Source organism: Cyprinodon variegatus, unplaced genomic scaffold (genome assembly GCF_000732505.1).
Source record: "Cyprinodon variegatus isolate N-32 unplaced genomic scaffold, C_variegatus-1.0 Scaffold65, whole genome shotgun sequence".
Classification (NCBI taxonomy): domain Eukaryota; kingdom Metazoa; phylum Chordata; class Actinopteri; order Cyprinodontiformes; family Cyprinodontidae; genus Cyprinodon; species Cyprinodon variegatus.
In genome coordinates this window covers 1,649,878-1,664,122 of record NW_015150518.1, presented here as the reverse complement: position 1 = coordinate 1,664,122, position 14,245 = coordinate 1,649,878, and the positions used below count along the sequence as shown (strand labels likewise).

Sequence of the window (14,245 nt, the reverse complement as noted above, 5' to 3'; positions counted from 1 at the left end):
CAAGAAGAAAAGGGACAAGAAGAGAGGGACACAACCTAGAACAGATAATGGATGTCTATTCTATTAACATTTCTACATCTGGAGAATGGGGCTGTTTGATGTGTTTTTTCTAGATTCAGAGTCTTTGCCTAGGGCTGGCCAGGTCGGAGATTCTGGTTCTCTTTCATATAAAATGACTAAAATAAGCTGAGAATACATTTAATCTAATTAAGGCTTTCTGAAGATTTCTAAAGGTTTTATTTTAGGAGAGTCAACAGGTTGATCAAGGATTGGGGGGACTAAGCAGTGAGGACACTTCTTGAACTTTGAGTAACAGAACTTTTATAGTTTCTATCAGTGTTTCTTTGGGCGATTCAATAGTTTGGAAGAACTGTTGGTGTGTGTCTGGCATCATGGCGATGGGAAGCACACTGGAAAATCATCTGTCTCCATGTTTAAACACATACAGGTTTCGATTACAGGGAGGCAATGGGAAATCCTAAGGTTTAAAGATTTTTCACAGCCTCAGAGTCATCATCATATTCTGGCCAAAAATATCTTAAATTAAGAAAGAAAACTCCAGAATATCAGAGTGTTTGAGGGAAGCAGTGCAGTGCAAAAACGATCTAGAAATAAGTAAAAACTCATTAGATCAAGTGTATTTACCTTTAATTTGAGTAGGTGAATAGGCTTATTTGCCAATGGAATAAGTATTTTTGATCGCAAAATAAGATAATTACATAATATGCACTTGAACTAAGACAATACAGTTGTTTTTTTCTTATTTTAAAGGTAAATTGTCTTGTTCCATTGGCAAAGTGTTTCACCTCCTCAATTCAAGAAAAAATGCATTTATTAAAAAAAAACATCATTTATTTAGATCTACGTTTTTTGCAGTGTGGAAGCACAAAACGCTCCTTTCAGCAAAAACATTTGTTACCAAACAAAAAGAGTCGGATCTGTTCCAGCCTTCAAACACAAACTCACTCATCAACCCTGATTTCCTCCTGATCTCCCTTCCTTCGCCTTACCGGCCTGCAGTCCGGAGCAAAAGGTGGAGGAGAAGTTCTGCAGCGACAGGTCAACCTCCTTGGCACCGGCCAGGCCCAGCAGGCGGGGCAGCAGCGCAGCTAGCGATTGGACGAACAGCCTGGCGCTCTGCTGATCGGCCTCCTGGTGGCGCAGCAGCTTCAGGGACAGAGCAGCGGTCCTCAGGGAGCGGTGGCCCGGACAGTCCCGAGGCGTCTGCTGCTCCTCATCCACCAGAGACACGTTGTCGGAACCGATGTCGGACACGTCAGAGCGCCCCGAGTCTTTCTCCGCCGCCATGGAGTACTGATCGCACGAGTCAAACTCAGTCCGAGACAAGTCCTGCTCTTCCATGCTGGAGGACAACAGGAGGCAGGATCAAAAACAGCAATAATATCTACATGTTTGCCCGCTGCCCCCCAAGGGGACGATTAAAGGAGAAGTCCGGTCAGCAAGCAATGATCAATGGATCATTATTTATAACTAAGACTAATATATTCGCTGTGATTTAATTAATTTATCAGTAAAATAATAAAAACTAATTTCAGATGAAAATTACTCTGAATTAAAAACACTGATCATTTATTGAACATTATGTAATGATTTCATATTTAAAGTACTTTCAGAAGTTTGTATTCTGAATATGAGCGACTTTTCCTTTAAATGCAGAGGTAAAATAAAGTTCAATTATTACGAAAAATTTGTTTTTTTAATATCCTTCCAAAAAAAACTCTTCTTGATAGGTCAGTTCCAGCACCTCTGTCATTCAGTTAGCTTAAAATCATTGTTTAAAAACCTTCCACCAGATGTCGCTAAAGAGAATATTTAGCTTGATAATCCCAAAAAGCTGAGGATGAAAAGCAGGTGTTGACAGATCAACATGGATGCAGATGTACCTGAAGTTGCTCTCGCTGTACCGGGACCCTGCTCCGTGGTGCGACCTCGTCCTGGACTCCACCGACAGGAAGTTGGTGATATCAGGGAAGACGAGAGCGTGACTCCTCTGCACCACGTCAGGAGGGACAACACCGCCTCTGTCCTCCGCCTCCACTGCACCGCCGCCTCCCTCCTCCCTCTGAACAGCCCCTCCTACCCGACCCACTTGGGTTCTCTCTGGGGCTCCGAAGGAGTAGGTGTGGGGGAAACGAGCGTCCTCGCCACCCTCCTCAGGAGTGTTGTGTCCCTGACCCAGGCCCAGGTCCCCCATTTCCAAGTCCTCCAATGTAGTTTGTCCCGTTTCCGTGGTGATGCTGATGCTGATGTCAGGGCTGCGCTCGGTGCCGCCGGCCGTGGCCATGTTGGAGGAAGAAGAGCTGGGGTCCCAGTGAGGCTGCTCCGAGGACAGGATGTGTCTCTGCCACCTGAAGTCGGCCTCGTTGATCTCCATGGATTCTCGACTGGACTCTGATCCGTCCTTCAGGTCGTCAAGTCGTCTGAGGAGAAACCGAGCCTTCAGGACAAAACACAGCCGACGTTACCTTTTTATCAAATCCATTATTATTCATCCTTATATCCACCTATTTTATATTAACCCATTTTATTATCGCTAAAGATGGAAATGGAGAATATCATTCTGCATTCTGTAGGGCAGCAGTACTGCGAATGTAATACCATGCATCCCTATTAACAGCCATTTATCGCTTCTTCAATAAATCATTTGTTTTTTTTATTCTAAAGGATGCAATTTATTGATAATTTAATTTAAATGACAATTAATTAATTCAATTCAGTTTATTTCTATAGCTCCAATTCCCATCATGTCATCTCAGGTCACTTTCCAGTTCACCAGATCATCCAGTCAGATTGATTCAAAGTTTTCTATCTAAGGAAAACCAGCTGATTGCATCGACTCATTGACTCTTCAGCAATCCCTCACACTAAGCATGCTTGTAGCGACAGTGGAGAGGAAAAACTCCAGCAGAACCAGGCTCGGTGTGAGCGGCCATCTGCTGAGGCCGACTGGGGTTAATAAACAATTATTGATGCTTGTTTTTACTTTCATGCATTGCTAGCAGCAAACATCTATTCGTGTATTCTACATTCATACTGAATCAGAAATATTAAAAGCAGAAATTAGTTCCTTTTCAGTTCTTTGACTATTCTTTATGAATGGTAAATGATTATCATTTTTAAAATGTGATAGTAGCATTAATTCATTTATTTATTCACCTCTGGATATCTCAGGCTGGTGTCGCCTCTATTTCTATCCGGGGCCTGTAGGGTCAGTCTGGGGTCGCCCACACCTGCTATTAAACATCTTTTCCTTCTGAAGAACTTGTGAATCCTTTATACACGAGCATGGCCATGCACGGATACCATGGGAGTTTGATTCCAGGCGTTCATAGATACACTGATACTAAACACTACGCTGCAGCTATAGATATTTACCACCCTGATTAATACAGTTTAATCAACATAGGTTTGGCCTTCAACACAAATGGGCATCTAAGGGACACCTGCTGCTCTGGGAGCTTTTTTTTTTTTTTTTTTGTTTGTTTTTTTTTTTTTTTTTTTTTTTGTATTTTTTTTTTTTTTGTTTTTTTTTGATGTGGATGTGGATTTCTATTTGTTGGTGTTCCTGTTCTTTTTTTTCTTTTTTTTTTTTTTTTTTTTTTTTTTTTTTTCTTTTCCCTTTTCCTTTTTTTGTTTCTCTCAACTTAGTTCCGTCTCTCTGTCCATGGTATACGATTTTACTTCCTAAATTATTTTCAGCAAAGTTTCATATAAAAGTATAAAGCAGAACCTTATAGCAACAGTCATACTGTTGTGCTTGTGAAAGCAAAGCTGTTGGGCTATTATACGGCTCTGGGACGTCTATCCACGGAGCCATATTGGCAAACACACAGAATAAAGAAAAAAAAGTAGAAATTATGTAATAATTTCCAGTTTTTAAGAGTTATTAATGATCATTTCTTCATATAAAATGTCCTGTACAGACTGAAAGCTGTTAGCATAAGTTTTTTGAAGGTTTTCTGCTGGTCCAGACTGAGCGTTGTGGTTCTGAGATCCCTTTACCTGCTCAGGTAGGAGGCCGCGGCCCTGTGACAGTTCATCTAAAGCAGCTAGAAGAGCGAAGGCGCAGGAAACGGCGGCGTAACATGCCTCGATGCCCCCCTTTATACACGCCTCGGTCATCCCATCCATCACTCTGAAAACAAATACAGAACCTCAGACCCAAACTGAGACAGGATTTAGAGTATATATATAATCCCCTTTCCTCCATTAACCAAGACAGAGATAAAGACCAAGCCTACAGTTTGAGCAGATCCAGGTGGGACTTCCTCTTTGAGAAGGAGCGCTTCCTGGTTTCAGGTTCTGCCACACATGGCCCAGCCAGGTCGTAGAGGCGCTGAGGGCTGCCTAGAATCTGACCGAGACAGAAAGTTGGTCACATTCATTCCATCAGTGACCAAAGTATTAATGGATGCAGAGAGAAACACCTCTTTCATGATGCGGATGGCCTCGGTTCGGTGCTGGGGGGGTGGGTACAGAAGGATCCTGTGGTACAGGGACTGTAGCACCGGCTTCATCGACTCCACGCAGCTCACCAGGCGAACCAGCTCTGCTGCTATGTAGCACACTGTCCGCACCACAGGCGCGATCCTGGCGGGGGCGCTGGAGGAGCAGCCGGACCCCCTGCCTTGATCGGATACCCCGCCAGAGCCCTCCAACTCCTGACTGATTCCTGGGAGAGGAGACAGGGAGGAGGCTGTGATTGGGACGGACGGATGGACGGATGGATGGATGAATGGATTCATTATTCTTTACATGCTACCTTGAGTGATTCTCTCTGGCGCCCCCGTGTAGCTGTGGTGAGATGTGATGGTTTTATCATTAACTGGATTTCCCATAATGGCCACCAGGGATGGACACAGCTGCTTCCTGTCATAATGAAAAGTCTGTTTTTATAAAGAACAAAGTGAAAAATAAAACCATTCCCAACATGTTTCCCTCCTCAAACTTTCATTCCAAACTAATTAATAATAACGAATAAACAGCTTCAGGAAGTCCTACCAGACAAGGTCTGTGAAACTTCTGGACAAGTGCATTGTGGGAGGACAGCTGCTGAGCATGGACAGGATGCACTCCAGGAAGAGGAGCTGCAGCAGCTGATTGTCACTGAAGGAGCAGAGAGGCATTTATCAGGACTGCTGGTTGAATCGCAGAGGAAAAGCTTTTTTTATTAGCTTACCCGTCCACCGACTCCAGTTTCTCACAGAAAACAGTCAGAACCATCACCACGTCCTCACACAGAGCCTGGCTGGTGGGAGAAACGTCTGCAAACACACACAGTCAATTCCCAGCTACTAATTTATTCAACTTTTACAATAGGTGATAAAAAACTCATTATTTCTCAACGTCTGCCTCTAATCTGTTAGCTCCTTTCATTAGAATATTTAAGAAATGAAAATTCGTGTGAGTAGAATGGCTCTCTGCCTTCATAGACATCCATGCAATCAATTTCTAATTGACAATTTTCTACTTTGTGCATTTGGTAGATGCTTTTATCCGGAGAAACTTAAACAGGAGGGCAAAACAATGCAGCTAATATCAAATAATGCCTGTTAGACGTGAAAATGCAGAAAGAGAGCAGGAGCTGGACGAGGAAACGTCTTTCCTGAAGATATACTGGGCTGGGTTATTGATGTGATTGCACCTAATTGCTTTGCTTCTTATATTTATTAAATTACTGTCCCTTATTGAGCTTTAAATTGTAAAGGTTTGCACTTAGATGGACAAAAAAAGCACAAATACATATCTTTCCTTGAATTTAAAATACAAAAACTGACCAATTATACAGCAGAAGTGGAGCCAAAGTAAAGCTTAATACATTTTAGTAATAAAAAAAAAAATCATTAATTCGCCAAAACAGTGGATCATTTTGTCCCTTACAGGCAGCCATACAAGAGAAGCACAATAACTTTGGGCTCCCAGAGAATATTTAGGATGAAACCAGAGAAACTGGAAGACTGGACTTCATCTAAGGAACAGAGATTATCTTTTAAAATGGAAGTTTGTGACATTTGAGGTGCAGATGTACCTTTTCTCTGCAGAGGCAGTGATGTCACCTCGTCTCCTTCAGCTCCCTGCAGACAAACACACAGATTCTTTTATTTTAATCATTTTTTAACAGATCATATACAGAAAATATATAATCAGTTGATTGCTTCTTGTTGCCGTTTGTGTTTGTGGGGAGAGGAGGAGGGGTGTTGGTCACATGACAGTGACGGGGACGCCGTGTCAGAGGTAAGCTCATGTTTTTATGGGTTGGTATAGAAAATAAGCTTTATACAGTAGCAGCTATTTAAAATGGCCCTTCCTGTTCAAACACCAGCAAAATTACAGCCTATATCCCTGCAACTCCCAGCAAAATCCCCTCCAACTTGCAGCCGTTGGAGTAACCCCCCTCCTTGCATATTTTTTTACTCTGACCCCTCCCTTTCACTGAATAACAGGTTCTCACCAGGAGATGGAATTGATGAACAGAGAGAATATTTTAGTCCAAAGATTGATGTTTAAAAAGGATTTCTAGGGGACCAGCCAAGAAGCAGCCAAGAACCAGCCAAGAAGCAGCCAAGAAGCAGCCAAGAAGCAGCCAAGAAGCAGCCAAGAACCAGCCAAGAACCAGCCAAGAACCAGCCAAGAAGCAGCCAAGAACCAGCCAAGAACCAGCCAAGAAGCAGCCAAGAAGCAGCCAAGAACCAGCCAAGAAGCAGCCAAGGACCCATAAAGGAAAAGGGGGAAAATTCTAATGGCTACTGTTGTATCATCACCAAGAATGATCTCAGGGAACCTGCTGCCCCTTCAGTGTGATAAAGTTCATAACAGGACCGTTAAAATAACTGAACAAGTCAAACAAGACTGTTTAGAGCCTATGTGGAAAAAGTACTCTTCTCCAAAAAAAAAACAATATGGCGGTTGAAGACGCACCCATCTGATACCTGGATCAGGTATCGGCTCCAATATCTACTAAACAGCAGGTCCAGGTACTAGCGACTTAATATCAGAGATCCAATCCAGCGCAATGAACTCTTTGAATGAACTGTTTCTTTTTGCTGCTTATTTGTTAATAAATAATATAAAGTAGGTTTATATCAGTGTTATTTTTTTCCCTTTTTTAACTATATATATATATCCAGGCTAAAATAAAAATTCACCTACAGGGGAAGATATTTGGTTCATTCATTCAACACTTGAATCCGACTGGCTTCAGATATCGGCCAAAATGCTCAGCCCAGGTATCGGATCGGAAAAAACTGGATCGGTGCATCTCTAAGGGAAGCAGGACTAAAGTTTGTATGCAGTGAAAACTCAGGCTTCTGGATCATATTTGTCTATAATGCTGGAGAAAACCAGAATATCAGCAGCAATGCCTCATACTACTGCTCTGCATGGTGATGGAGGAATGATGATCCGTTGAGTCGTCGAGCGGACCATGACCTCTTCTGTAGACGGAAGTATTCTAATTAATTCTGAGCTTATATGACAGCTGTAACTGAGTCCAAACTGGCAGCAATAAACGACTGCTGGGAGGACATCAGTTTATCCCTTGATTGTGCATTTCTGTTCCTTTACATGATTAACGACAGACCTGATGAGCAATAAATAGTTTTCATTGAGCTGCTGGATGTAGAACCTTGGAGCTGAGAGATGATCTAGTTTAAAGATCAAAGAACCGGATGTAAACCTGAATCTGCTCACTGTAGACGTGTCTTTGTAAAGGTAAGGTGTGCGTTTGTGCGTGGGGGTTTCTGACCTCCTGTCTGTGGCGCAGCTGCAGCGTCAGGTCTCCCAGTATCTGGCTGAGGGTGGCCCTCACCGCTGTGTTGATGCTGCGCTGGTGGCAGCTGGACACGTAGGTCTCAATACACACCTGAACAGAACACAGCATGAAACCCGTCAGTGGGTTAACGTCACAACAACATGGAGATCAATGGGAAGTTTCCATGGCGTCACTGGTTGCTATGGTGACCAGACACCACAGGGATGCGTTTTCCATCTGTAAAACATCCTGCAGTCGGATTAAAAGGTCACTCTGTGGTTACCGAGCAGTAATGGAGCAGACAGGAACACAAAGCCGATATCCGGCTGGATGTTTGCAGCGTCATCAGTTCGGATTTATGCTGCGGCTGCGTCACTGAAGATGATAACACGTCTTTATACAGACCTAATGAAGCTGGAAGGAACAGGAAGGAAGAAAATGAGACGCTGTTAAAGCCACTCCAAAAACATTTTATTTTATTGAAGGTGAAGCCCAAACAGAAAAGGGGCAAGCATGAAAAATTGTTAAAATTGAATAAATCATTGATGAAAAATCAGAAACCAGATGAAATGTTAATTCCTCTTTTTTATACAGACTGAGATGTTTTCTTTACCCGTTTTCTGTTCCACCAACAACTAAATTGTTCTCACTGTGGAACAGCAGCGTGTTTCTATTCTATTCATATAATTATCTTTTCTAATTTTATTCATTTTATATGAAATAGAACCCCTATCTCCTACTATTTTGTTTAAGTTGAATCTATCATTAAGTGCATAAAGAAAAAGATAAAAACACGTTACTGGAGATGCATGTCTTTTTTGTTGGACTGTTTTAAAACATGAACCAGATCCAGACCTGAAATAATTTTCTGCAGGAATTTCAGAAGCTTTACTTTAAACTAAGAGCAACTTTTGCCAATAGACCCCTTCATGTTCCAATCTAAGAGATAATTTCTACTTTAGAGAGCTTCTTAGAAGCTGAAGGTTTGCAGAACCCAGAGCCAGCAGAGGTTAGAGGTAGTAGATGATCCATCTGAACGGACGCAGCAGAAACCACCTGCTGAGTCACAGAGAGCAGACGACTCATTGGTGCTGAGCTCAACAAAGACTGGAATCTGCTAATTAGTCTCAGATTTAATGCTTCTGCAGCTGCCGGGTTATTTTACAACCGATCAATGAACCTCACAGCTCCACTAAGTCTGGATTTCTGCAGGGCAGGTATAAAAAAAGAGCTTTGCCACAAAGTCTGACTGTGACACAGGAGTCTTCAACCCCGGTTCATCAGGACCCACTTTATTACACGTTTCTTTCTTTTAATGCATCTCAGCATCGAGACACCTGAATCAAATTATTACATCACCTCAGCAGCCATCAGAGGCCTATTAATGGAATCGAATAGAAAAGAAAATCACTTTATTGTCCCATAATGGGGAATTTCTGCTGTTTACAGCAGCAAAAATATTATAGAAAAAAAAAATGGTCACACAAATGTGGGCCATAAAAAATATAAAAGAAAAACATCATAGTGAAGAGTTAAAAGATAGAAGATAAAATACTGTAAAGTGTTTTAACAATATAAATACTGTGAACCCGGAGAATAAATAACCAATATGCAGCTATGGACATTTTTACAGTAATGGATATTTGAAAATAGCAGCAACATCAGAGATGTTTCTACCAAGGTAGAAACTGAGCAGAATCAGCATGAATGGAAGAACTGGTTGAGGTTACTGGGAACAGTGGTGGCTCTAAACGCTTCCAGCTGCTGGGAGGAAGGATCTGTGATAACGCTCCCTGGTGCATTTAAGGTGCAGCAGTCTGTCACTGAAGGAGCTGTCCAGTTCAGCACCAGCTGAACCAGCATGGGGGGGGGAAACATTATCCACCAGAGATGATCATTTAGCTAGGATCCTTCTGTTTTCCACCTCCTGCTCTGAGTCCAGAGGGCAGCCAATCACAGCTGGCCTTCCTGATCAGCTGATCCATCCGCTTCCTCTCAGCTACAGATGAGCCACTGCTCCAACAGACGGCTCCATAGAAGATGGCTGATGCCACAACAGTCATAGAAGCTCTTTAGGAGGACCCAGTCTATCATTAACCATTAAGGCTACGTTCACACAGCAGCCTGGAGGGATTTTTTTGCTCATATGCGACCTGGATCTGATCTTTTCATGACTGAACAACACAGATATAATCTNGATGGATGGATGGATGGATGGATGGATGGATGGATGGATGGATGGATGGATGGATGGATGGATGGATGGATGGATGGATGGATGGAGCGTGTGATCGATAGAAGGATCGGTGTGGCATCGGCAGTGAGGCGGTCGCTGTATCTGACTGACGTGGTGAAGAGGGAACTGAGTCGGGGGACAAAGCTCTCAATTTGCCGATTGATCTACGTTCCCACCCTCACCTATGGTCATGAGATCTGGGTAATGACCGAAAGGACAAGATCAGGAATACAAGCGGCCGGAAGGAGTTTCCTTCGCAGGTTGGCGGGGCGCACCTTTCCAGATCGGGTGAGGAGCTTAGTTACCCGGGAGGAGCTCAGAGTAGAGTCATTACCCCTTCACGTCGAAAAGAGCCAGCTGAGGAGGCTCAGGCATCTGTTCCGGATGCCTCCTGGTCGCCTCCCTCTGGAGGTGTTCCAGGCATTATAGGGAGGAGGCCTGGTGGAAGGCCCAGGACACGCTGTAGGGACTATGTCTCTGAGCTGGCCTGGTGTCGCCTCGGGGGGGCCCCCAGAGCAGCTGGAGGAAGTGTGCATGGATCAGGAAGTCTGGGCATCTTGGCTTAGACTGCGGATGGATGGATGGATGGATGGATGGATGGATGGATGGATGGATGGATGGATGGATGGATGGATGGACGGACGGACGGACGGACGGACGGACGGATGGATGGATGGATGGACGGACGGACGGACGGACGGATGGATGCTCCCTTAAGACCAGGACTGAAGATCTCCTCTCTAGCAGGTTTTTCTGGCCATTCAGGGTCACCTTGTGTGTTTCAGGTCACGATTTCCCCTTTTTGTCAGTTTGGAGTAGAGGTTGTAATATTTCTGAATGGCCGGATGGACGAGCAGAGTACAATGAACCAAGGAAAGGTGTCTGAGGAGCATTTCATACATTATTTCTACCCGGTCAACCTTGCATGGTCACAGGGCAGCTGTCTATCTCCAGTCAGATCAGTGCTTCACAGGCCAGAACACTGAGCAAACAGCCACGCACACACACACCTCAGGCAATATAAAGATAAAGCAAATAAGCCAACACTTCACTGGACTGTGGGAGGAAAACCTGACTCACACATGGAGAGATAATGCAACTCAGGCACCGTATAAGCATATGTCATAGTATTTGATCTGTTTCATTCACATAAACTCTAATCAGTTAATAAAGCTAAGATGTAAAAATGTCTTGATGGTTAATGAATCTCTGAATCATGGCTGCTTTCTTCTGTTGGGTTTAATGGAGATCTGCTGATAGCATTCACCGGCGCTCTGAGTTATGACCAAACAGAACCAGATACCGCGTCTCCCAGCAGATGGCCGGGCCCGGTGGCTCTGAATGCATTAACACATCAGCATGAAAAGGTTTTATGAGGCGATAATGGCAGCAAACATCTCCTGGTTCCTGCAGCCGCAGCTGCTGCAGAATGAAGGGACGTCAGACAGAAACACTCCCAGACAAACACAGAGGAGCATTCATCAGGATCACTAACAATGAGTCACACAATATTTAGCATCTGAACAAGAAACAGGCAGAGATTAAATTTATAAATTAGGAACAGTTTGATTAATACATAAGAATTTGGTAACATCTGAGATCCAACAGCTGCAGGTCTGAAGACCTGAAGATTTCCATGTATAAGAACATGTTTGAACTTTATAGCACGGTTAAAGCTAAAGGCCATAATAACCCTAACCCACCCACCTACCAACCAGGTACAAATGACAAGTTCCTCTAGGTTTTATTGTTAATATTTAACTTTTTTAGTAGTGTAGCATTTTGACACACTCAAATGCTAATTCTAAATTATATTTATAATATTCTACTATAAATAATATTTCAGATGATAATTGTTGTTAATTGTTAATAACTGTTGTTATTTTTGCATCATGGCTTAGAACTTCATCTTTCTTTAAGGCCCACCCTAATGCACTGAATGGCCAGTAGCATACATACATTCCTCACTGATGTGGGGTGTTTTAAATCAATTTTGCATCTGTAATCCATTGCCCATTCACTTTTCTTTATATATATATATATATATATATATATATATACACACAAGCAAAGGATCACTTCTAGAAGCTTAGCTAACCAGGCCATTAGAGTCTGTAAAACAATTAGCTTTTATTGCTCTAAAGCTGAACTGAGGAGGATATAAGTAACATATCTGAGCAGCCTGACCCAGCAGGGTCGTGACCCGGTGCCAGGCCCGGCATTAGAGGAAAACATTAGATGCACATTAATTAGATTTTATTTTCCAAAAGCAAAACCATTTATAAAAATTATAAAACACAAATAGTCCTGAAAGCATTTTATTTTATGAATTCCATCTTAGTGTTCCTCAGTAAGGATTTAGTCTCCTTGTGGCTGATGAGTTAAATCTAGTGTTGCAGCGATGCCATTTTTTGGTTCCTAGATACCTGGCTGTGCAATATCGGCCGATACCATCTGTTTGAAATTGATGTGTGTGAATATATGAAGAACTGTAGACTACTTGGATGTAAAATAATTGCCATCATGGCTTCATGTCAAGCTGCTGCCTTCCTTTGTGAAGCAGGAAAAAGACTAAAACAAAGTGAATCCAGTAGAACCTTTTATTGCCTACCTGGACTGGGTGACAATAGTTGAAGAAACTTTTGGCTCTCAGAATGGTATTGGTGGCCTATTGGTTGGTACTCGCCGAGACAGATAACACCATTTTAATGTTGCATCGGGGCCCTGTATGATACTGGTATCAGTATCGGTGCAACACTAATTAAATCTCAATTTTGTTTTTATTTGTTTGTTATAATGCATCTAGCTTCACAGTTTGTCTTTGTAAAAACAATGTGATACGCCAGGCTAGCTTCTGATCCAACTCTGTCTGGTTATGTGACGTAAAGCTTGGCCTGCACCGAGCAAACGGTGGATGTTATCCGTTTCGTTTGAGAATGTTGGGTTTTTAAAAAAGGGTTAAAAGATGGATATAATTTAATTTTTTTTTTTTCATTTTGGGGGGTGGGGCTACCCCTTGGTGCGCTCTGGGCCCACTTGGGGCAACCAGTGAAGGACTCAAATTTCCTCAAAATATCATCCAGTCAAAAACCTAGAGATGCATGTTTCACCTGAGCGATCTTCAGGATGGAGTCTCCATTAATGTCAAAGTTGGGAGAGTAGGTGATGCAGAGCAGGACCTGCAAACAGAGATAAACGCTTCAGATGCTCTGCAGGAGAAGGTCAGAGGTCAATGCTTCTTCTTCTGGCTTTCAGCAGAATTGAGCCGTTCGTTACTCCTCACCTTCATGACCTCCACCTGCAGGTCCTCATGCAGAGACGGAGTCACTCTGATGGCCTCCAACATCTGGCTGAGCAGCTGTTTCTCCAGAACCTCCACCTCCGAGCCGACACTGCCCACAAACCTGTCGTCACACAGGAACCTCTGATGGGAGCAGAATTCAGTCATTAGGCCGAATCAGACAGAGTCAGGTGGTGAAGATCAAACGTGTTTATCTCCAGCTACCTGCATGCCAGAGAGCGCCGTCTGTCCCAGCTTGGTGTTTTTGGACTCCAGAGCCATCTGCAGCGGCAGCAGGCAGCGCTCTCTGCATACAGGGACAGAAAAAATGAATATTAATGAAGCACAGATGCACCGATACACAAGTATCTAACAGGAAAGAGTCCAAGCAGAGAAGATGATGCGACAAATACAATTCTGGATCCGTCTGAAGCTGCTGTTTTTTATCTCCAAGAGAAATTAGATTCCAGCTTTATTTGACCTTTGATTTTTCCCATTTAAATGTCTGCTGAGTCACAGGAGGATGAGGTAAGAGGAGGAAAAAAATTAATGAGTTTATTTCTGTCATCGGATTTAATTTCTACTGAATGTTGACATAAATGAACCATTTAAATCTCCTCCCAACCTCTGCCTCAAATAAAATAAAAATTAGCCTAATATTATTAGAATAAATCACGTTAAACACATTTAAATGTGTAGTCTAAATAAAATCAAACAAGAAAATAAAAAAATATATATATTTTTCATTTCTTCTTAGAGAACATCAGATTTTTCCTGTTGACCAATATAAGGCTCCAAAGAATATTAGTAAAGATGTATTTTTTTATTCTTTATAATAAAGTGTATATTTTTTCATGGGACAGAAGAGAATCATATCTTCACAAAAAAAAAAACCAAAACATTCTCTCTCTACCAAAAGGAGGCCAGAATGATAAACCAATAAAAACAGAAAAAGAAA

The 14,245-nt window shown here is 42.6% G+C and overlaps 1 protein-coding gene across 1 annotated transcript in view; it reads right to left on the bottom strand.

Moving 5' to 3' along the window:
- arfgef3 (ARFGEF family member 3) overlaps nucleotides 1-14,245 on the bottom strand; it is a 68,334-nt gene that overhangs the window by 47,751 nt on the left and 6,338 nt on the right. Inside the window, exons 3-15 of the mRNA XM_015371811.1 lie at nucleotides 13,513-13,594; nucleotides 13,291-13,431; nucleotides 13,118-13,186; nucleotides 7,766-7,882; nucleotides 6,050-6,095; nucleotides 5,201-5,285; nucleotides 5,023-5,127; nucleotides 4,784-4,890; nucleotides 4,449-4,693; nucleotides 4,263-4,375; nucleotides 4,024-4,156; nucleotides 1,905-2,458; nucleotides 1,011-1,363 (exon numbers count right to left, since the gene is read on the bottom strand). Of these exons, the coding sequence (XP_015227297.1) occupies nucleotides 1,011-1,363; nucleotides 1,905-2,458; nucleotides 4,024-4,156; nucleotides 4,263-4,375; nucleotides 4,449-4,693; nucleotides 4,784-4,890; nucleotides 5,023-5,127; nucleotides 5,201-5,285; nucleotides 6,050-6,095; nucleotides 7,766-7,882; nucleotides 13,118-13,186; nucleotides 13,291-13,431; nucleotides 13,513-13,594 (2,150 nt within the window). The remainder of the gene's footprint in view (nucleotides 1-1,010; nucleotides 1,364-1,904; nucleotides 2,459-4,023; nucleotides 4,157-4,262; nucleotides 4,376-4,448; nucleotides 4,694-4,783; nucleotides 4,891-5,022; nucleotides 5,128-5,200; nucleotides 5,286-6,049; nucleotides 6,096-7,765; nucleotides 7,883-13,117; nucleotides 13,187-13,290; nucleotides 13,432-13,512; nucleotides 13,595-14,245) is intronic.